Below are 20,633 nucleotides of genomic sequence, written 5' to 3'. Positions count from 1 at the left end.
TGCACGTTAAGGCCTTATAGTATTTTGCCTTTTTTTTTAAAGTGAGCATTCCTTCTTCTGATTTTTCAGTTGAGCAGTTTCAATAGTTCTCACGTGTCAGATAGATATGCATGAAGCACTTTATTGTACCGTACATTCAGACTGACTTGAATTTTAAAAGATGTGTTATTATTTAACTTTAAATTGAGTCGGTTTTGCTGTGAATATCCCACATTTAACTACAGCTTCATGTTAAAACAAGTGTCCTTTTGTGAACCACCTTGTTCTGTTGCTGTTTTCTTCTTCTTTGGTGTTACAGTAGCAGCACTCTCTAATAAAACCTTCATCTGTCAACGCAGCACACGGAAGAGAGTTTTTCTTACGCCTGGAAAATTTGCCTTGCACCACGTTATTAAACATTGTCATTAACTACGGCACCTACACACACACACAGTGAAAAGTCCAAACCAGTGCCACAGAATCTGTCAAGTCACCATGAGTCATTACGTAATTGTTGTAACAGGTTTACAGAGAGTGAGGTTGGAACACACAGCTGAAGATGAGATATTTTAAGTATCACTATAAAAGCTGGATTTAATACGACTTGATTCAGCAGCAGCTGATGCAGCATTGAACACAACACAGAGATGAAAAACAGTCCAGCCCTAAGAGATACATTTTGAGGCTTCACTAGTTTATCAGCTCATTTTTCAAGGCAACTGAAAGGAGCAGTGTTTACACTGGTATCACCAATGTTCATGTGTATAACTAGGACTGACAACAAAAGGAAAGAAGAAGAAGAAGGTAATTTGTTTTTTTTACACCCTGTGACCTCCAGGTACAGCGTGCATTCAGTTAACCGTTTAACTTAAAGGCTTGTGATCATGGCCAATCAAATTTCAAGGTTGCGCCACTCCCAAACACAACCTCTGGCTTAAACAAAAGTAAAAGTAGCAGACCATCGATCAGCTACAGTATTAGCAGGAACAGTCAAATATTTGTCGGACTGACGCTTGTTTGCACACGTTGGTCAACAAACAAACAGATTTCCTCCTCTTCAGTCACAACCAATCCTACATTAGAGATCAGTGTGTGAGGGAAGCAGGTCATTTGATACTGAGAAATCACAGGTCAGAGCCTGCTGTGTGTGTGTTACAGTTAATACTGCAGAGATACAAAGAAGAAGGACGGGATCTGTTTTATTTGTCTGTGCCTGAAAAATCAGTTATATAATAATATATCAAAGAAAAATAAACTGTAAAACTACAAACTACTAAAGCGTTCCACATAAGACCAAACAGCTGATCTGCTGATCATTGAAAAAACACTTGTCCTTAGGTTAACACACTGTGCACTGTTACGTGCGAACGCACGCAAGGCCAACGTTCAATACAGGATACCCCCTTCAGGTGAGGTTTAGTTAAAGTGTGACAGGTCAAAGCATTACAGCAGGATAAATATGAGCGGGGAGGCGAAGGACCGACACACCACAACACAACTGCTGCTGAGAACTCGTCTGTCAGCCATGAGGGTCATCAACATAGTAAGTTACATTCGTGTTTGTCATGTGCTTTTGTAAAAGCTGAAAAAGTTTCTTCTGTATTTTGATTTATTTATGTACTTATTTATTTTAAATACAGGGTCCAGATCCATCACTGGCATACCGGCCAAATCTGGAGAACAGTGAATCCAAAGCGAAGGAAGACTACAGAAACTTTGTGGTAAAGCAAAGCCTCTCTTCTGCTGCATTATGTAAGCTAGAACATCATGGGTCTGTTAGAATTACAGTTCATTTTAGGCAGGATTCTGAAAGCTGGATTAATTTGTGACAAATTGTATGAAAAAATTTTTTTCAGATTTTCAGAAATCTACATGTAAAGAAATCATATCAAATCACAATCATATCCCCAGTATCAAGTTTTCTTTTAATAATCAAACATTAACTTAGTGATCGGACCTGATCAACTTTCTGACTGGGGCAGCTGGACAAACAAACAGGAAGTCTATGTCACTAACATCGGAATAAGAAGTGTTTAATAACCAGATCTCTCTTAACAAATGTTGCATCCATGTGTGTTTCAGAGTGGAAGTCTGTATGACCGTGTCTTCAACACATACAAGCTGATGCACACCAACCAAACCCTGGAGTTTGTGAAGAGAAAGGTGAGCACTTTATACCACTTCTCACTGAAGTGTCATCATTTTCTGGATGGATTTTGTCAGACAGAGCGAAAGAGAATGAACTTAAATCCGCTGACATAGGCAAAAACGTCCATTAATGTTTGTTTAAGCACATGTCCCCCCCTTGCAGGTTACCTGGTGACATTGTCCTATTTTATGTTTTTGTGATCTAGATGAGAACCAGTTGTGGTCACATTCACTTTACCTCCATTCAAGGTCTTTTGTTAAATGCTGCAGAATGTTGTCAATATCTAATTTTCCAAATCTGAATATTTACCTGAAGTGTCTTTTCTTTCTGCAGCACTCTGAATGGACAGGATGCAACCACACTCAAATGGAAATGATGGACGCCATCATGTCTCTAGACCGACTTGTGGATGAGTCCGATCCTGATGTGGACTTCCCCAATTCATTCCACGCCTTCCAGACTGCTGAGGGCATCCGCCAGGCGCATCCAGACAAAGGTACAGGGAGAAAGACAGACACAAGGACACGCACATACAGTATGTCAGACAGCTAAATATCTTGTATTTACTGTCCTGACCCAGACTGGTTCCAGCTGGTGGGTCTGATCCATGATGTCGGGAAGATCATGGCTCTTTGGGATGAACCTCAGGTAGGTTGGATCTAACTCCTAATGACCTCAGAATGCTGCGTGTCACACTTGTTTCTAACTGTACATAACACGCCAGCAGTCTCAGGGAACTTTGTGTGTGTTGTGCAGTGGGCTGTCGTGGGCGACACCTTCCCTGTGGGCTGCAAATTTCAGACCTCCATTGTGTTTAGAGATAACAGCTTCCTGGACAACCCAGATGAGAAAAACACCGCGTACAAGTTAGTATTTTCACAAGAAAGCCTGCTGGACATCTTTACAAACTATGCAAATGTTCTCAAACATGAGTTCCCCTGAAGGTGTGATACAAAATTCTGTATAACTCTGGAGAAGTTTCTAAGTAATCCCGAGTCCTTTCTTCTTTTTAGTACTGAATATGGAATCTATGAGCCAAACTGTGGTCTCGACAATATCCTCATGTCCTGGGGCCATGATGGTAAGAGGCACCTTTAACATATCTTCTAACTTCTGCAGCATACTTAATGAAAATGTTCACCTTTTCTATAAAACTGTGCCTGAACTTCTGCTTTGATGTTTTTAGAGTATCTCTACAGAGTAATGAAGTTCAACAAGTGCTCCATCCCCGAGGAGGTGTGTCACTCTTTACGTTAAATGCTTGTGTGTTGTATTAGTAGTGTGTTGTATGTTTTGGATGATCCTGGGAAACTGGGTGGAGGCAGAGTAACGCTTACAGTTTTGAATCGGTGTGCATCTGTCTCTCTTCAGGGGCTGTACATGATTCGTTTCCATTCTTTCTACCCGTGGCACTCCCACACTGATTATATGCACCTGTGCAATGACAAAGACCGCCGCATGTTGCCCTGGGTCCAAGAGTTCAAGTGAGCATCTTTCTATTTAATACTGTATGTCGGGGCTTGGATGCCTGAGACTTAACTTTCAACTATTCCTGCAGCAAATTTGACCTGTACACTAAAACCACCGACCTGCCTGACGTCAACCAGCTGAAGCCGTACTACCAGTCTCTGATCGACAAGTACTGTCCCGGAGTACTGAAGTGGTGAAACAAATGGACAGCAAGACAAAAATTACATGAATCAAACCAGGTATCTGAATATGTTGCTGTTTTATTATAACAATACTGTCGTACTCTTATTCACTCATTCATTTTATAGCACAAAATGATTGACCCATTTTAATACATACATGTAGAGATGAGTATTTCTATATAAATGTATTTTAATGTTTTTAAAAAACATTGAAAAGTACGACAGTGTTCTGTGTGGTGTTGTTGTTCCCTCTCAAAACAAAAAGACACACAGAAATACAGGCAAAAGTGCTCATTTGTTTTAGGACAGCATATACAGCAAGAGAGAGAGAGAGAGAGAGAGAGACAGGAGACACACAGTGGCATTGTAATATTAATACATTTACATCCATGATGGGCAAACCAGCCCATTATATTATAATCTAGGTTTATTCTATATTATTTTTGTTTACTGTGAGCTTGAATCTGATTCTGAATTAAGAAGGCTTTAAATATAAATCGCTTCAGAATGAGTATGTGATGCAGTGACGTTTACAAACAGAAGGCGAAGTAAAGTGACTGGTAAGGAAACATGGATACACAACGACCTCTTTGGTTATTTTGTTTCTTAAAAGCACATAGTGATAACAGTCTATGAAGAGATGACCTGAATCTTTTGCAAAACTTTCACCTATCTTCTCCCTCATCATCTTCATCATCAGTAATAGTGTCTTTCTCCTCTCCTTCATCCTCCTCTTCCTCCCCCTCTGACTGTTGCTCATCTGGCTTCCCACACTCGTCTAAAGATCCATCGGCTACTTTTTCTGTGTGTTCTCTGATAGTGGCTTCATTAGCAAGCTTGATATGTCCCGTTTTGCTTCCTTTTCGCAATCCCTGAAGCAGACAGAAGGTGGTGCTGCAGGCAATGAGGGTCCAGATTAGTGTTGGGGTAGGAACACCTCTGACCTGAGAACGTAGCCATTGCATTGCCCGGGCAACAGTGTTGTTGGACACACGACGTGGAGCCGATTTGTCCTGCGGAGAAAGATTAATATAAATCAGGGTCGGATTTAATATATTACACATCCTTGTCTGTATGTTTTAGACTAAATCTTAATAAATAAAAATGATTTACCTTCAGTCCATACTGGTTAAGCATACCCTCCAGAAAGGTGTGGCCCAGGTGCACTATAGGATAGAATTCTTCGTCATAGACCCTCCTCCACCAACGCTGAGGATATGAGCTGCCAAAGAGTCAGAGTAAATTTCCTAATGTTTGTGTGTATGTGGGATTAACTATAAAAGTACCAAAGATAAAACAAAAAAGCCAAAGTATAAGAAAAAAAACAACCCGTTGATTTCTCAAACAGAAGAAGAAAACTGAGCACTGACCCATCTGCGTTTGTTTCAGTAAACCAGTATCTGTAGCGGTGAGCTCGGAGGTAGGTAGGAGGCTGCTGGTGAAACGGATACCGAGACACATCTGTCTGGATCAGCTCGATCACTGCAGAACACAAAGCAAACATTTGGATAACACAACCGTGAACCGTTTCAGGTAGAGAAGTGTCTGCTTACAGTGTGCGCACCGTCTTTTTTGCCTTGCAGCAGTTTGTACATCAGGCTGGTAAACCATGGCGCCTGTGTGTGAGTCCCCAGCGCAGCAAACCACATTTGCCAGTCCAGCCTGGGTTGATGTGGCGTCACCACAGGAGGAGATGCACTAAGATTGCCTGGTTTATACATAAACTCAATCTCCTACAAGAGAAAGAAAACCACTAATTGTGTGAAGAATAGCTTCATTTGCCGTACAATACATGTGTTCTCCCCTCACCGTCCATGTTGTCCCATCATTGCTTCCCTCAATGACGACCTCTGGCCGCCCTCCGACTCCAGTCATCCTCCTGAACAGGCCGTAGGAGTTAACCAGCTGGTAGCGATCCACCGACTCATAAGCCCGCCGGATTCCAGGCCAAATCCTGGCATTGGAGTCATATTCTATGAATGTAAATGGCACCTGAAAGGGTGATGACATTAGGCTTAAGGATCAGCTGCACTTTGGGTGTTTGATTACTGCATTACACAATGCAGCACTCACCAGGCTGACAGCAAACATTGAAGCGGCAGCAGCACCAAAAATGGTCCACTGAACCGTTCCCCAAAACCTCCGCAGGAAACCAGAGACGCACGCACACCTGGAGAGACACATTACAGGCACACTGATCCACTGCATACTCCATAATTACCCAGCGCTCCTCCATACATACCTGAACATAGATGTGACCATCTCCCAGGTAAAAGAGAGGACACCGATCCAGATACAGGGGATGGTGACAGTCTTTAAAAAGTGGTTAAACTGGTGGTATGTGAATGCTGCAAAAACAAAAATATTAAGAAAATAGCAGTACAATATTTTTATTTACATGACAAAACAGACAAATACACACACGCACCTGTCCTGGTGGTGATGCCATTCTTAGAAGAATCCAGCTGCAGATCAAAGCATACAATTGTTCCAACGATCATGAGGGCCCAGACTACGAGCTCCAGCAGGTTACACAGCCGCGACCAAAGCTTCGAGTCTGACCAGAACACAGAGGGCAGGGATGAGTATGTGAGCATGCACGGTGAAGATTTTCAAATTAAATATTTTATGTTTTCGGATCAGAAGAAGTGACTTCACAGATACTGTTGGGGTTTAATGTGCAGCCGTTGAGATTTACATAGCACAATCCAGCACTGAGACTATTGTGCAAACTAAAGGACCAGGATACATCTTATTTTTTTATATTTATTTTTTATCTGTGTCTTACCATTGTCACTGGTTTTGTCTGCCTTGCGGAGCCAGAAATGCACATGTTGATCATCCAGGAGGGACAGACAGAGGGTCAGCGTCAGCAAGTTGAAGAAGTTGTAGTTCCCAGACAAGATGATGAGAACTTGAAGCAGCACCTGCTCAAGAAAAGTTAAATATGAACATTTAAGGGGAAGGAAACAGAAAAAACTCAAATCAGCAACAACATAAAATGTGTATAACATGTATAACATGTAGAAATGGGCAGTACTCTGTATTACTGCCCATTTCTACATGTTATACATATGCACCACCACTGCCCTCTAGTGGTACAACGTTGACTTCCACAAATTGTGCATACAAGCTTCTTTTGAGACACAGCAATTGTTTTAAAAATTGAAAAATGAACAGAATCTAGTATACAGTTTTACAGACAATGAATAATTTGAATTTCTACCCACCTGCAGGTAAAAAGCTCCCAGTCTCAGCCCGCGCAGTGGACTGAAGAACAGTAAAGGTACAGGTATTTCAATAACGAAGGTTGCCGCCACACTTAGCTTTTGCCACCACACTGGCAGCTGGTGGGCAAACCAGGCCAGCGGGGTAGGGATGCACTGAGTCTCATAGTGATATGTCAGGGCTGTTCAACAAAACCACACAAAAGACATGCGATCAGATGGGAGGGAATCCTGTGTACAGCCTGCGTACACAGGCACACACACACACACCTGTAAGGCCCCACCATGTGGGACAACGAGATGTGAGTTTCACCACTCCAGAAGCAAACATCAGTCTGAAGAGCAGCCAGCGAATCAGCCAGAAGGTCACGCAGTCATGCTGCCTGATCCCTCGTGACCCCCGGACTAACGTCAGCGGAGCGACGAGGATGCAGAGGAACCCTGTCTCGAGAAGCAAATTGTCCCTGAAGGAGAAAGGAGTGGTCAGAGGTGGCAGAGACAAGCAGGACATAGAATAACACTTCACAGCACACTGTCAGGAATCATCTACTCACCACTGGAAGTAGAGGAAAACCTGGCCCACCTGTAACAAATGAGATGTTGAGCAAAGGAGTCAGACAACTGAAAATACTCACTCAGTAATCACAGACTAACCTGGTACATGGACAGATACAAGGCCCACAGGCAGAAAAACACCACACTGTCTCTGAGAGCCTCCACCAGTGTGGCGGCGAGGCTCAGAGCGGCCCCTATGAGACACAGCAGCTCCATGGCCGTGTGTGTGTCCAGGCCGAGCCGAGGTCCCAGCCACAATAAGGTGGGAGAGGAAAGCAGCTGCTCCAGCAAGGGCTTCCCGCTGTATCGCAGCTGCCACCGGGCAGGCAGCAGCCCCTCATTCCCATAGAGACCTGGACACAAACAAGGGAAACAGGTAGTGTGCACTTCACTGCTGAACATTATCATTAAAATCAGGGCTTGTCAGTATATGAGGTTTTAATACATTATTGCTTCACAATGTAATTTGTATTGTAACAACAGCTGATCAATCATTTCCAAATCCGTTCATTATAGTTAGATGCAGGCTTGCTTAAAATAAAATAACAACACACTGTGAAGAAACATGCAATGGAGAACTGGCGGACACAGTGACTAATAGACTATATTTATTGGGCGTGGGCGACGTCTTGTGGACTTCTGCTGGGTTACAAAAATAAAGCGGAGGAGTTTGTGCTGTGGTACAAACCGCAGCTACAACAGGTTGGTTCCCTCTGAGCAGATGTTAGCTCATAAAGTTAGCCTCTGTGCAGGACAGCGGAAACTTCCAGGCTGTTCCCCGCGTATGACAGCATGACAAGCAGCCAAGGAGCAGAGAGAGAGAGACACACACACACTGAGCGGCAACTTCCTCCCACTGCTAACAAGCTAACACGGAGCATGAAGTTTAAGTGAGCTAGCTTCCACACAGGAGGCGGCAGCGGCGGAGTTAAAGAGTCTCACCTGGTATCTGCACGTACAAGGAAACAAAGGCAACCATGTAGATGACCGCCATGCACCAGAGGAACATGCGCCGCGGCAGGATGATGTCCCCCATGTTGGAATCAGTACTTTCACAGTGGAGCTGCTGCGGCTGCTCCCTGTTCCTGTATGTGGAAGCTAGAAGCGGGATTTCACGCAGCCGGCGGGGAAGACACGTAGTGAGAAGCGGGTGACGGTAAAGTAATTCACCCGTAGGGCCGGCAGATGTCGCTGCAGAGAGACAAAAACGCTGTGTTGCATTCAGGCTACATAGGATGACACAGTGTTCAATCTTCATAAGACTTTTCTTATTTTCTTAGTTTGTGCTTTCCTTCGAAAATCATTGTTAGCACGCCATATTTCTAAAATTCACCCAGATAAGAGACGAGGATGGAGAAGGTTCGCTGGATAAGCTTTGAGCAGGGACACCCCAGACTATAAACTTTAAAATATATATAATAAATATTTTATAGCCTAGTTACATCTGTCTGAGACTTAATCCTGAATAACAACCATTTTCCTGAGTCACTTTGAGCAATTCTGCTGTGTATTGTCTCCACTGTATATTGTAACCTATGCGTCCTCTGTGTTCATACAATAACGTCAAAATGTGCATGTTATTTTATGTCAGTATCGGCCTTTTGTTATTAAGAAATCTGTCAGGTCACATGGACTTGTCAAATGGCAACCTAGGGGCTTAGAAATTAGGTCAATGTGGAAGTGGCCTGAATCCAGATCTAACCAATTGAAGCAAGGATCCAGATCTGTAGACGTCGCCACAGGGTGTAGGCTTTAGGTGTGATGGCTGCTTCACCTCCTCTATGTCTCTCTTAACATACACATACCAGATTAATCACAAAGCCTTTAATTTTCTTGGTGTTACTTTTTCAACCTTTTAGTGCAAAATAATAATGTATTTTTGTTAATAATCTTGCATAGTGACACTCCAACATGGAACCTGTTGCCGTCTATGAACAATGCCCATGACCACTGCTATATATGCACATTATTAGGATGAATGAAAGAGGACAGATATGTCTGCAAGTGCTGCTTGTGAACTGAGGACCTGTTATGTAATGTTTTTGATGCTCCATGTCACTTTTGGTAATGAACGTGCATTAGTAAGCTACTAGCTCAATGGCCTCAAGTTATTGATTTTATAAAGGGGTCTGGAGAACACGGTATAAATATGGTTGAGTCAAATCAAAGAACTTTATTTGTCCCCAGTTTACACAGTTAGCATAACAATAGCAATAGAATAAAATATAGCATTGGCATAAACAATAAAAAAGAATAGAATCAAGTAACACAATAGGTGCTGTGATTAGTTGGAGTATTAACAGTTTAAATATATTTTTATTTATAAAATTATAGATTGACCAACAGGACATTTTCCAATAGCAAATATGTGGCGATTGACATTTTAATGCCCGTTGGGAGTTTGTTGGTGGCAGTCAACGGCGTTATTCAGCCACTTCCGCCCCTCAACGTGTCATCACCACTCTGGGCCAATCGGCTTGTCCTCTCCGACCAATCAGTGTCTCTTCCACTTGTCTATTTTTAAATCCCTACGCGGGCCTATTTCCTGGCCTGCAGTGTAGTAATGGGCTGGGATTCCCTTGTTTTTATCCGCTGTACTTTGAGTCTGGACTCTACATCGACTCTCTCTGAGTCTCTGGTTGTTTCTAGTGATGGCCAGATACAGTCTCATGAAGTCTTGAAGCTTTCCATCCAGTTGGTTAAAGGTAGGGTAGGAGATTTTGAAAACTCAGTGAGTTTCTCCCTTTCTCTCGGAGTTCACCCCGAAGCCAGGCCTCCCAACCAGTCTGTGACTTCGGCCATGCACGTACCTCTCTGATGCGCGCAGAGCAGGAAGAGAGCAGCCAACCAGCCAACTATACGCGCAGGTGCGCCTCATAGGATGTTTTTAGCGTTTTATAGCTTCCACAGATGATTAATATTCTTCGTTTTAAAGCGAAACTGCTGAACTAATCGGTTGCTATCAGATTGTAAAGAGAAGTTACACTAATTTAACAACCTACCTTACCTTTAAAAAGAAATAGGTTAATTTCTTTATTGACATTTGACATTTGAAGCATTTGTGATGGCCTCTAGGCTGTCTAGGCAGCAAGCTTGATCCTCGATCCACACTTAAAAGACTTCCTGGATTTCTCGACACACGGACGGTTTGAAGCCTCGGCACAGTACCTCCTAACACTAGTGGTTTCTATTTATTCCACCACTAAGCAGCTCCTACCATCACTCCACCTCCACAAAACAGTTGCCCATCTGTGGCCTTCAATGTAGCCATTGCGGCCTGCAATCTAGCTTCACCCGCTGTTCTCCAGGTCAGTACTTCTACAAACATTTGCTCTTGTTGAAGCAGCTCCAGGTCCTTGCAGTGCTGCTGACATACTTTCTTTTGAAATAATGGTTGCAGCCATCCATCGTATTGACTGCAGGCTGGCAAACTCTGGAGTGTACCTGATAGAACCACCACTTCAAGGAGTGACGGCGAGATCCCAAAGTGGCATTTGGCATGCCTCGCTTGCTGAAGTGGTATCCGATCTTAAAGTGCCATTCCTGGCTGTTTTGGTGGCATGTGGCGATCTAAAAGTGCCATGCCACTGCCATGCCTGATCTCAAAGTGCCAGTGCCATGTCTGACTGTTTGTGGTATGTGGCGATCTGTGGCTCACATGCTGCTGTTTTTAAGCAACATGCCATTTTGTTGGGGGATGTTTTGGTGGCATTTAGTGCCCGTTTTGGACTTTATCGCTTAGTCTGCTCAAGCACTATATGTACCACTCGTATGGCATTTGTGTGTCAGCGCTGGCTGTTTTAGTGGTATGTGCCGCTTCGTTGCTTCATGCCACAGTTTTGGGGATGTTTTGGTGCCATTTAATGCCCGTTTTGGACTTCATCAGTTTGACAGTCTGCTTTAGCGAGTTGTATCACTCAGTGTACGTAGCAATCATATATACTGTTGCTGTGTTAGTTATGTGCAGCTCCTTGTCTTCATGCCGCTCACAGACAGTGGCATGCCAGGTTTGGGGGATGTTTTGGTGCCATTTAATGCCCGTTTTGGGATTTATCAGTTGGCACCATGTGTCACTCATATATGTGCCGCTGAAATTGGTATGTATGGATCTTCCAGTGGTACGTACAGCTCTGTGGCTCATATGCCTGTTTTTAGCGAAATGCCACTGTCTGTGTCTGTAAGCGGAAGACAAGGAGCTGCACATAAATAAACAGCAACAGTATATATAGCGACTTCCTCAAACCTCCAAAGTCGCCAGATGAGAGGAGAGATGGGCCCTACCTATTTGTCTGACGCGCTGTAGGACGCTGAGGCTGTCTTCCTTTTGATGAGATTTTATATAGTAGATGAACATGAAATAAGACACTGCATTGCAGAGGTGAAAACTTAAACCAAAAGAATAAACCGGTGATGAACATGCAAAGGTGTGCGCTATGGTATGTTACGTTATGATATGCTGCGTTATATTACGAAATACTGCGGTCACCAAAAACTGTGGCCACAAAGCCTCCTTCTCTAACACCCGTGCAGATGAGTGAGTGCCCGTTTTATAGATTCCAGTTGTCACCACCTACACCCACGTGACGCAAATATTCCCCATCACCATGACAACCAGACTAACAAAACGACAAACTACTCACTACTACTGTGCCGTCCTCAGTATATGTCTGCTATACTTTGACAGGCCAGTTAAACTCCTCCCCCTTTCCAAGACTCTGAAGACAACAGTCCGCTTGTCTTAACAGGTTTATTGGATAGCAGGAAAGTGTGAACCTGAAAACAAATAAATACAACTATTTACCGACGTTTTTAACAGTCAATATGCATTTATGACCTAAAACTGAATAAAATATTATTTATACGTTGTATGTCTAACAAACCTCACAGCTCCTAGTTCATTGCTCAATTTCAATCTCTGTCAGTATGTTCTATCACCAGCAGGTGGCATCACACGCTGAATTCTGGTTGTGCTTTGATGTTCCCTGTAATTGTGGGTTTGTAGAGTTTAGTTGCCATATTCAATGCCTCTCTGTGTGATGACGTGCGGGCTACGTCTCGGTTCAGGGACCGCCTCCTTCAATGGAAGTTGAATGTCTTGGAGGAGGTTGTCAGTATTTCTATGTGTTACCACCAAAACATGGCCTACGATATGTATGGTCAACCTTACAGGGGGCAGCTGATTGAATGAAGGCGAGCAGCAGAGTTTAGTCAGGGCCACACAGACTTTATTAGGTATTTCAGGTGAAGACAGGAAATAGAAAATCCTTCACATGACGAAAGACAGAAGTTTAACTGAGCGGCGCTAAACGTAGTGCGGCTTCAGGACAGTTACTGGTTGGTTACAGTTAGGGGTGAGGAGTTGTGAGTGAGAGGTGAGGAGGAAGTTACAGTGATACAGTTCACTTCTGCTCGGGCATCAGGTCATCAATACTATCGCCGGCCTCCAGGCGTTTCTCCATGTCCACCAGCAGTTTGATGCCATCCACCACCATTTGAACCAGCTCCACCTCGGAGAAGCCCAGACGGTCGGCATTGGAGATGTCAAATACACCACCCACGGCTGCTGTGTCCACACCACCTGAAAGACAGAAGTGATATGACCGTCCAGTCAACTGATGATCAAGTGATCCACACTGTATCTGTACCCTGACAGACAGGTGGACCAGTAGACATAGGGTGCATACCTGTGCCTCTCTTTTGCAGCCTCAGCTTCTGTAGGATCTCTCCAAACTTATCATGCTTGCTGAGGTTTGGCAGTTTAACATGGACACCAGCTCTCAGGCCTGTCCCCAAGTTGGAAGGACAGGTGAGAACGTAACCCAAGTGTTCGTTCCACATAAACTCATGGCTTCGCTCCTTGAACAAAGCCTCAATCTGCCAGAAAGAGAGAGACAGACAGCTGGTCAGGTGTGATGGGTTTATGAACCCTGCAGCAAACAGGAAGTGCACTACCTTAGTAAGTCCGGTGCAGAAGCGGTTAAACACTTCCCTTATGTTCCCTCCTTTCTGCATGCTGATGACGCGCAGATGGTCTTCCTCGTTTACCCACACCAGGAAGGTCTTGTTGTCATTGTGCCTGCAAAAAGTCCATCAACATGTCTCACCAAATTCCAGGTAATCAATAAGCTGTCTGATGACTCAATGGTCCCCACGATGCTCACCAGATGCCACGGCCATCAGGCCAGTCACGGGCCATGCCGGATGCCAGCAGCAGCGGGGAGACGGGTTTGTCAAACAGAAAGTGGTCATCGATCAGCTGCTGCTGCTCCTCCTCCAGCATGTTCTTCAGGGCGTAGTACTTGCCCTTCAGGTCCCCCTCCAGGGCATCCAAGCCTGGGGCACACAAGAGGTCATGCTTAGAGGTGAAATCTTTATTCAGCAGGGACTGCAGATTTGCTTTAGGAGAGGCACAGTGTTCAGACAATGTGGGTGTGAATGTGAATGTGGGGGTTTCTGATTGGCTGAGCTGCAGCCTCATTAGAAGTCTCAGCAGGAAAGTCATCTCTCCACTACATAACAGTGTGATCTGCTGCTGCTGTGTGACATGCTCACAGGAGGCAGGATGGGAAATATCTAAATAAAGAGCCTTCATCTACCAGTCAGAGCTAAATAAAACCAAGACTGTTGATCTGCAGGGAGCCCATCCACTTCCTGTTATTACTGCTGTTCAGCCAGAGGGCGCTCTGCAGAAATGGAGCTACAATAACTATTACTCAAATAATGTAGTCATGCAAAGTATGGATTATGTATCAGAACTTAGTTTGCTTCTTTTCATTGGTGCAGATGTGAAACAGAAGTCACTCACTGTCTTTTAGTCCCATCATTACCAGTAGTTTGAAATTACATACACATCATTATCGGTGAAACAGGCCAACAAGGAAGATGCTGTTTGAATGTAGTTAGTTCAAGTGGTTTCACTTTGTTCTGCTCTGATGAATTTTAGAGGAGCTCAAGCAGAGTTGACTGCAGAGTGTAATGTGTAACACAGCAGTATGCAGACAGAGGGCAGACTGACACTGCAGCATGCAGGACACAATTAGTGACATCGTACATTCAATGGAGAGGTTTTCTATGGCACGGCGCTCCCCACGGCTGCAGTGTGGTGGCAGACAGAAGCCACGGATGCTTCGTCCTGTGCGAACCCGAGAGCTCAGCACATAGTTTTGATCCAGATTATCTCCACCCTGAAACACAACAGATGACATGTTAGGAGAGGCAGGTACTTTCAGCACCACATGCAGTTCTGACAGAGGGGTTCCTATTCTGTTCCAGCATCACAGTTGAGAGTTTTGATGAAATCATCTCTCAACCAACCAAATGAAAGCTTGATGAAGCAGGCGTCTGACAACAATCTATTGAATCTGTGAAATCAATACATACATTATGTGCAAACGAGTAAATAGTAAGCTGACGGCACCATGTGCGGGACTCCAGCCCACCATGTTGCACCTATAGGTGGAGACCTCTGTTTTAGTAACAGGTGGAAATGTCCAGTGATATTTTTGTTTGTGTGTCTGGGTCTAAGTTTGGGTCTGATTCTGGGTCTGGGTCTAAGGCTGGGTCTGATTCTGGGTCTAATCCTGGGTCTTTGTCTGATTCTAGGTCTGTGTCTGATTCTGGGTCTGAGTCTGATACTGGGTCTGTGTCTGATTCTGGTCTGGGTCTGGGTCTTGGTCTGATTTTGGGTCTGAGTCTAATTCTGGTCTGGGTCTGATTCTGGGTCTTGGTCTGATTTTGGGTCTGAGTCCAATTCTGGTCTGGGTATGATCCTGGGTCTTGGTCTGATTCTGGGTCTGAGTCTGACTCTGGGTCTGACTCTGGGTCACACGTGTTGCCTACCTGTAGGTTTTCAGGGTTCAGGTCTGTTTTGTGTTTGTCTGAGGGTTTGTATCCTCCGTGGCGGTCTTCGATCACTGGGTCCAGCAAGTCTTTGAACACCTCGTAAGTCTCCTCATCTCCGGCCACACAGCCCACTGTCATGATGAACGGGTGGCCTGCAGGGACACACAAGGACCAATCAGGGCTACCAATTGCTGTTTATGAAGGGTCTGTTCATGCTAGTGCTGCTAAATGAAACTAAATTGGATCTGGTGTGGAGGTTTCCACAGGAAGTAAACATGGTGTCCCGCCTTTGTAGACGAATTAAGGGAGAGAAATTAACCCGATGTAATGACTTGATCCAATTACAGAGTTCATTAATCAGGCAGCAGCTCCAGCAGAGAATGTCTCCATGTAAAGGAGACAAACATGGAGTCGCCTGGTCAGGAGAAGGGATTTCTGGTTTGTTACCCAGCTGTAGATGGCACACTAAGGAGAAGGTGTGTGGTTGTGGATTGGTTTTAGGGAAGGTGTCACCTGGTCTGCAGGAGTGGTTACCCATCATGGAAACATGTTACTTGGACTTGGTAGTCATAATTGTGTAATTGGAGGTCCCCTGGTTTAGAGGACTGCATGTAGGATGTAGTGCCATCCAGCAGCGAGTTTTCAGACTGCCACTTTGTAAAGTGGAAGAAGCATGTAAAATATTTGCAAATACTGTTCCGCTTGTTAATATGCACCCTGATCCTTAAAGGTCTGTGGGGGTTTGGGACAAGTCACCTGCTTTGTGTGTGGGTGAAGTTACCTGGATTGTCGACGCCAGTCTGGATGACATCGTCCAAGGTGAAGCCACTGGATGTTTCCTTGTCCCTCAGGTTGGCGTACATCTCAGGCGTGAGCACCTTGGCCATGTGGTTGTTGTGCTGGGAGAGGTCGGGGTACTCCTCCTCAGCAGGGTACTTCAGCTTCAGCTTGTTGTGAGTGTTTCCAAAAGGCATGATGATGTCCGGCTCTGAGCAGACAGACACACCAATAGTTACTGATCCTCCTCCTGATCTTTCATAACGGTTCAAAAGTTGAAGAGTAAAATAATTATTCTTTTATTTTGTTTAAAACCTGATCAGGTTCTGGTGGAACCGGTTTAACATAAATGTGGTAAAAGTTCATGTGTTAAAAGCAGAAATGTGCTCCTAGTGTGCAGCTGTTTGCATTTTATTGACAACTCACTGACAATAACTACAAGTTGAACAGATGTTGGTGGTGGAGATACCACCATGCAAACAGCCGTCATTTAGCTGACGGTGCCGTCAATCTGCTGTGATGTAATGTGACAGTTAACGTTAGCATGTAGCATATATCCTAGCAAATAGTTGGCAAGTAGACAAATGAATGACAGCTTGATGAGGCGACACGTGACGTCCGTTGCCCTGGAAACCATATGTTTTATACCGGTAGTCTTCTTCCAAACTTTGCAGATATAAATACTATTGTATTATAATAATGTCTAAATACTATACATCATAATATTAATATGTTTACCGTCGTGATTACTACCAATATGAAGTGCAATTTAAATATAGAAATCAATATGAACAAATGTGCACCAAGCAAAAGATTGACACGGATAAATATGTAGCAGATTTTGGAGTTGAAGTATACATTAAACGAGGGAACCAAGAAAAAAAATATTTCTCCACGTTACTTCTACACGCCCCATTTCCCGTCATTTCATAAGGAAATGCTGTCGCACACAATCATATCAAGCACTGTTGCATTAGAAAACAACTTTTATCGATCAAATAAACGTATGTCGACATAGATGGTCGTTTTGGGCCGGTTTGTTTGTGTTAAATAATAATATAATAGTGATCGTTTCCTAAAAAGCTTTATTAGGGCCAAATCACTTAGAGAAATGCGTGAATTGTCAGAGCGACATGACTATAATCAAATCGGCTCATTCATTTCTGTTGGCGCTCATGTCCACACTTATTAAAAACCGTGGTGTCCCTACGAAAATGCCCCGATTTGACTTTCTATGGAGACAGTTTTCCGTGGTGCCTGCACGTAATTTCACTACTTTTCGTATCGGTGCCACGTAATGCAGTGTTAACAATCCGTGTGTATGTCACAGTTTCCTCCTCTCCTCCTAACACCAGTGCAGGTGAGTGAGTGCCCGTTTTATAGATTCCAGTTGTCACCACACACACCTACGTGACGCAAATATTCCCCATCACCATGACAACCAGACTAACAAAACAACAAACTACTCACTACTACTGTGCCGTCCTCGGTATACCGCTATGAATTAGCCAATATGCATTTATAAACTAAAACCGAATAAAATATTATTAAGTTTGATTGCTGCTAGGCAATCAAACTATTGTTCTTCACCCTCTTTCCTCTTCTTCTTTCTTATTCTTCCGTACGTTTTTTGGCGCAGCGTATCTTCAGCATACATTGACCGATTTCAATCATTCAACTATCAAAATGTTCATCTCACAGAGGACATTCCGGGTCAACTTCAAGTTTTTTTTCAAAAAAAATTATAGTTTTTCAAATATTAAGCAATTTCGGTGTCATTTTTAACATGGGAGTCTATGAGAGAGCCCTTCAACGAGGGTCATCTGCCAAATGTATCTCCTCCTACAAATATTAAGCTACAGACTACAGATTTTAGTCTTAAAACGCTCATTAGATGCTGCTCTATCAAACTTGTATTCAGAATTTTCTAATTCCGAATCGTTTCCGCACGCCAGGCTCTCAAAGTTAGAGTGGTTTTGAGGTCTCTGCTGTTACCATGGTGACAGGCTGACACACAGAGGCATACAAAGCTCTGAATTGCTCTGATTCTCCAGAAATTCAGAGCAATCCTTCACATCAGCATTTTAAGCAATGCTTCAGCAATCAAACTTGCATTTTCTTCAGGAAATGCTTTTTCTCTAGTTATACGTTGTATGTATATAACAAACCTAAATCTAAAATATTAACAGGTTTTTTATCGTGTAACATTATCGTGTTATAAACAACTCTACATTCGCACATTTACATCTAATCTGTATCTACACACGCTGCACGGCAATCACCTTCAAAGAACTACTCTATCAAATGTAAAAAATATCAACACAAGCACAAAACAATAGAGATTCCATCTAAAGATCAATAAGATAAAGTAAAAACAAAGTTAAATACTCACGATGCTGCGTTAGGCGTGAGACATAAACTGTTTACACTGTAACTAAAGGCAGCGGCTCCAACTAAAACTGAGTGCACTGTTAACCATATAGCCGCTCTCTGTCTCCATGGTAACACGACGCTGTAGCTAAGCAGCGGGGATTCGTATATTACCACGTCATAGAATGCAGTGAGTATCTGTTTCTAAATAAATTATATAAATAAATCTGGCTTTTTTATAACAAAACAACTACACTAACACAATATATGGCTCCTACAGTATGATTGCTGTTAGCCGTTCCTGTCCTGATCCCAGAGCCGTCGCAACACGGTAGACAAACCAGGCAATTGCCTAGGGCCCCGAGCATGAGAGGGTCGGTCAGTCGGTCAGTTAGCCCCACCTTGCAACTACAGCTGTTTGGGCCCAGCGCATTGACACATTCAGACTCCGCCCTCGCTCCGCCCCCACGGGGCCCTGTGTCAGCGCTGCTACACCTGTCTGCTTCGTGTGGCGGCATGTTCAAAATAAAGGATGAAGCACGCACACTGCAGGCTGCAAGGACAGAAAGAAGCAGAGGACAAAACGGAAGAGAGGTAAGAGTCTGTAACACAGCTGAGCCTCACCTTACTCCACCACACTGTCAACTTTCACATTGTGTCACTTAAACACTTTTCGAGATGAAACGCTTCACGTCACTACAGTCTTCTTTATACTGCAGCCTAAAAACTGAGTCGCTGTGTAAAAACGTCTGCTAAATGAGTTACAAACGTCAGTATAAAACCGTGATATAAAACGTAAACGTATATGTTAAAACGTAAACAGTGAAGCTGTAAAGTAGCTTGTTAGCTCATGCAGCAACAGTGTGTAGCTGCTATGCTAATGATACTTTAGCTTGTTTAGCATTAAGCTAAGTGCTGCTGTTAACAACTTACTGTTAGTTAATGGCCTCTAAACCACAGCAGGAAAAACTAATGTATATATTTAGTCTGTATCGTGTTTAATAATGCTCAGGTGTTTCATTGTAAATAACAAGCTAATTAATTATGTCATATAATTGTTATTTTATGGCTTTTTTAAATTATTTTTTCATCAGGTGCTGTGCTTAAACACCTGTCTGTGTCTCCTCACAAAGATGCCACAACCTCCACAGAAGGTATGTGCATTGTGAATAATCTGGATATATTTAGCTAACATGCCAATCAGAGGAAGTACCAAAATAAAAGCCTCCTCTGTTGTAGTAGGTATCTACAATCAACTTTGTGGCAAGTTCAGTTTAGACCAAACAGCATGTTGTAGTCTGTGACAGATAGTGTCCTTTTGAAGGTTCATCTGCTAAGTATTATGTTGAAAGTTCCACAGGTCAACCCATCTGGCACCTCATGTCAGCTTTACTGCCTGCCAACATGTGACGTAATTTAGAAGTACAGATTTAGCAGAAATGCAAAGTTTCTACGCCTACAGCGATGCCCCACACCCCACTCCCAATGGATCTGTGGAGTAGAGCTGACCTGAGCATCACACTGGTCTGACCTAAAGTTGCTGTTAGTTTGTCTTCTGATAGAGGGCAGCCACATGCCTACCTCAAGAGGAGGAAGAGGAAGGTTCCTTTATCAAGCTTTTCCAGGTTTGTTAGTAATACAAGCAGTAGTTTTTTTCATTGTCTGCAAGAGACAATAGATAAAGATAAATTTAAGTTTTGGGTTCAAAAACATCTGTAAATACAGCTTATTGTCGATAGGTGGCACCATAGGAAAGGAAAATAATGTGTTGGTGGCACTACTTTGAAGCTATACTTTGATGTGCATCAGCGCACACCCTAGGATTGGTGTTGAAAAACAAAAGTTTGGAGTGCATCTTTATCATGGTTATTGTAATTTGTTCCAATGATCACAGACTACTTTTGACAAATGTGGAAAATGGGCATAAGAGATGGTGTGCTTACCTGGTGAGATTTGGAGTGAACGCTGGAGATATGTCAGCAAGTTTGAGACTTACAGGTAGTTCTGGGAGTGATGGAGGTGGAGGTCTAAGGAGAATAACTCCTGGAAGTGGAAGCTGTTAGACAAACATAAGCCCCGGAG

The 20,633-nt window shown here is 43.5% G+C and overlaps 3 protein-coding genes across 5 annotated transcripts; 1 reads left to right on the top strand and 2 right to left on the bottom strand.

The window, feature by feature from the left end:
- Positions 1-1,382: 1,382 nt before the first annotated feature.
- On the top strand, positions 1,383-7,140 carry miox (myo-inositol oxygenase). Of its 2 annotated transcripts, XM_028431836.1 has the most exons (11): positions 1,383-1,522; positions 1,620-1,700; positions 2,062-2,142; positions 2,462-2,624; positions 2,709-2,776; positions 2,885-2,994; positions 3,142-3,209; positions 3,315-3,364; positions 3,500-3,612; positions 3,687-3,837; positions 7,017-7,140. In XM_028431836.1, the coding sequence occupies exons 1-10, from the start codon at positions 1,439-1,441 to the stop codon at positions 3,793-3,795; spliced, it is 927 nt and encodes a 308-aa protein (XP_028287637.1). In that variant the 5' UTR covers positions 1,383-1,438; the 3' UTR covers positions 3,796-3,837; positions 7,017-7,140. The 2 variants fall into 2 exon arrangements, with proteins under 2 accessions (XP_028287637.1, XP_028287636.1); XM_028431835.1 differs by lacking the exon at positions 7,017-7,140 and having other exon boundaries at positions 3,687-3,999.
- On the bottom strand, positions 3,839-8,635 carry lmf2a (lipase maturation factor 2a). Its single transcript, XM_028431834.1, has 14 exons — positions 8,505-8,635; positions 7,662-7,915; positions 7,562-7,590; positions 7,278-7,471; positions 7,011-7,189; positions 6,569-6,707; positions 6,209-6,337; positions 6,023-6,128; positions 5,854-5,950; positions 5,590-5,772; positions 5,345-5,513; positions 5,151-5,262; positions 4,894-5,002; positions 3,839-4,793 (listed from the first exon to the last, which is right to left on the bottom strand). The coding sequence occupies exons 1-14, from the start codon at positions 8,596-8,598 to the stop codon at positions 4,446-4,448; spliced, it is 2,142 nt and encodes a 713-aa protein (XP_028287635.1). The 5' UTR covers positions 8,599-8,635; the 3' UTR covers positions 3,839-4,445.
- A 4,326-nt stretch (positions 8,636-12,961) lies between these two features.
- LOC114451751 (creatine kinase B-type-like) lies at positions 12,962-16,378 on the bottom strand. 2 transcript variants are annotated; one of them, XM_028430576.1, is made up of 7 exons: positions 16,186-16,378; positions 15,389-15,556; positions 14,614-14,784; positions 13,724-13,895; positions 13,515-13,638; positions 13,247-13,436; positions 12,962-13,140 (listed from the first exon to the last, which is right to left on the bottom strand). In XM_028430576.1, the coding sequence occupies exons 1-7, from the start codon at positions 16,376-16,378 to the stop codon at positions 12,962-12,964; spliced, it is 1,197 nt and encodes a 398-aa protein (XP_028286377.1). The 2 variants fall into 2 exon arrangements, with proteins under 2 accessions (XP_028286377.1, XP_028286378.1); XM_028430577.1 differs by having other exon boundaries at positions 14,614-14,746; positions 15,402-15,556.
- Positions 16,379-20,633: the final 4,255 nt, after the last annotated feature.

The sequence above is a fragment of the Parambassis ranga genome, chromosome 19 (assembly GCF_900634625.1).
Source record: "Parambassis ranga chromosome 19, fParRan2.1, whole genome shotgun sequence".
In the NCBI taxonomy this organism is placed as follows: Eukaryota; Metazoa; Chordata; class Actinopteri; family Ambassidae; genus Parambassis; species Parambassis ranga.
The sequence above is the reverse complement of the archived record's forward strand: the minus strand, read 5'-3'. Positions and strand labels throughout refer to the sequence as shown.

What these genes read in the sequence shown, in the direction of transcription:
- miox (XM_028431836.1), top strand. Translation starts at nt 1,439, where the DNA reads ATGAGCGGGGAGGCGAAGGACCGACACACCACAACACAACTGCTGCTG. An exon ending in GAGAAAAACACCGCGTACAA is followed by an intron (nt 2,995 to 3,141) that starts GTTAGTATTTTC and finishes TCTTCTTTTTAG; the next exon opens with TACTGAATATGGAATCTATG. An exon ending in CCCTGGGTCCAAGAGTTCAA is followed by an intron (nt 3,613 to 3,686) that starts GTGAGCATCTTT and finishes CTATTCCTGCAG; the next exon opens with CAAATTTGACCTGTACACTA.
- lmf2a (XM_028431834.1), bottom strand. Translation starts at nt 8,598, where the DNA reads ATGGGGGACATCATCCTGCCGCGGCGCATGTTCCTCTGGTGCATGGCG. An exon ending in ATGGTCACATCTATGTTCAG is followed by an intron (nt 5,951 to 6,022) that starts GTATGTATGGAG and finishes GTGTCTCTCCAG; the next exon opens with GTGTGCGTGCGTCTCTGGTT. An exon ending in ACTGAAACAAACGCAGATGG is followed by an intron (nt 5,003 to 5,150) that starts GTCAGTGCTCAG and finishes ACTCTTTGGCAG; the next exon opens with CTCATATCCTCAGCGTTGGT.
- LOC114451751 (XM_028430576.1), bottom strand. Translation starts at nt 16,378, where the DNA reads ATGCCTTTTGGAAACACTCACAACAAGCTGAAGCTGAAGTACCCTGCT. An exon ending in CCTGATGGCCGTGGCATCTG is followed by an intron (nt 13,639 to 13,723) that starts GTGAGCATCGTG and finishes GACTTTTTGCAG; the next exon opens with GCACAATGACAACAAGACCT. An exon ending in TCTGCACCGGACTTACTAAG is followed by an intron (nt 13,437 to 13,514) that starts GTAGTGCACTTC and finishes TCTTTCTGGCAG; the next exon opens with ATTGAGGCTTTGTTCAAGGA.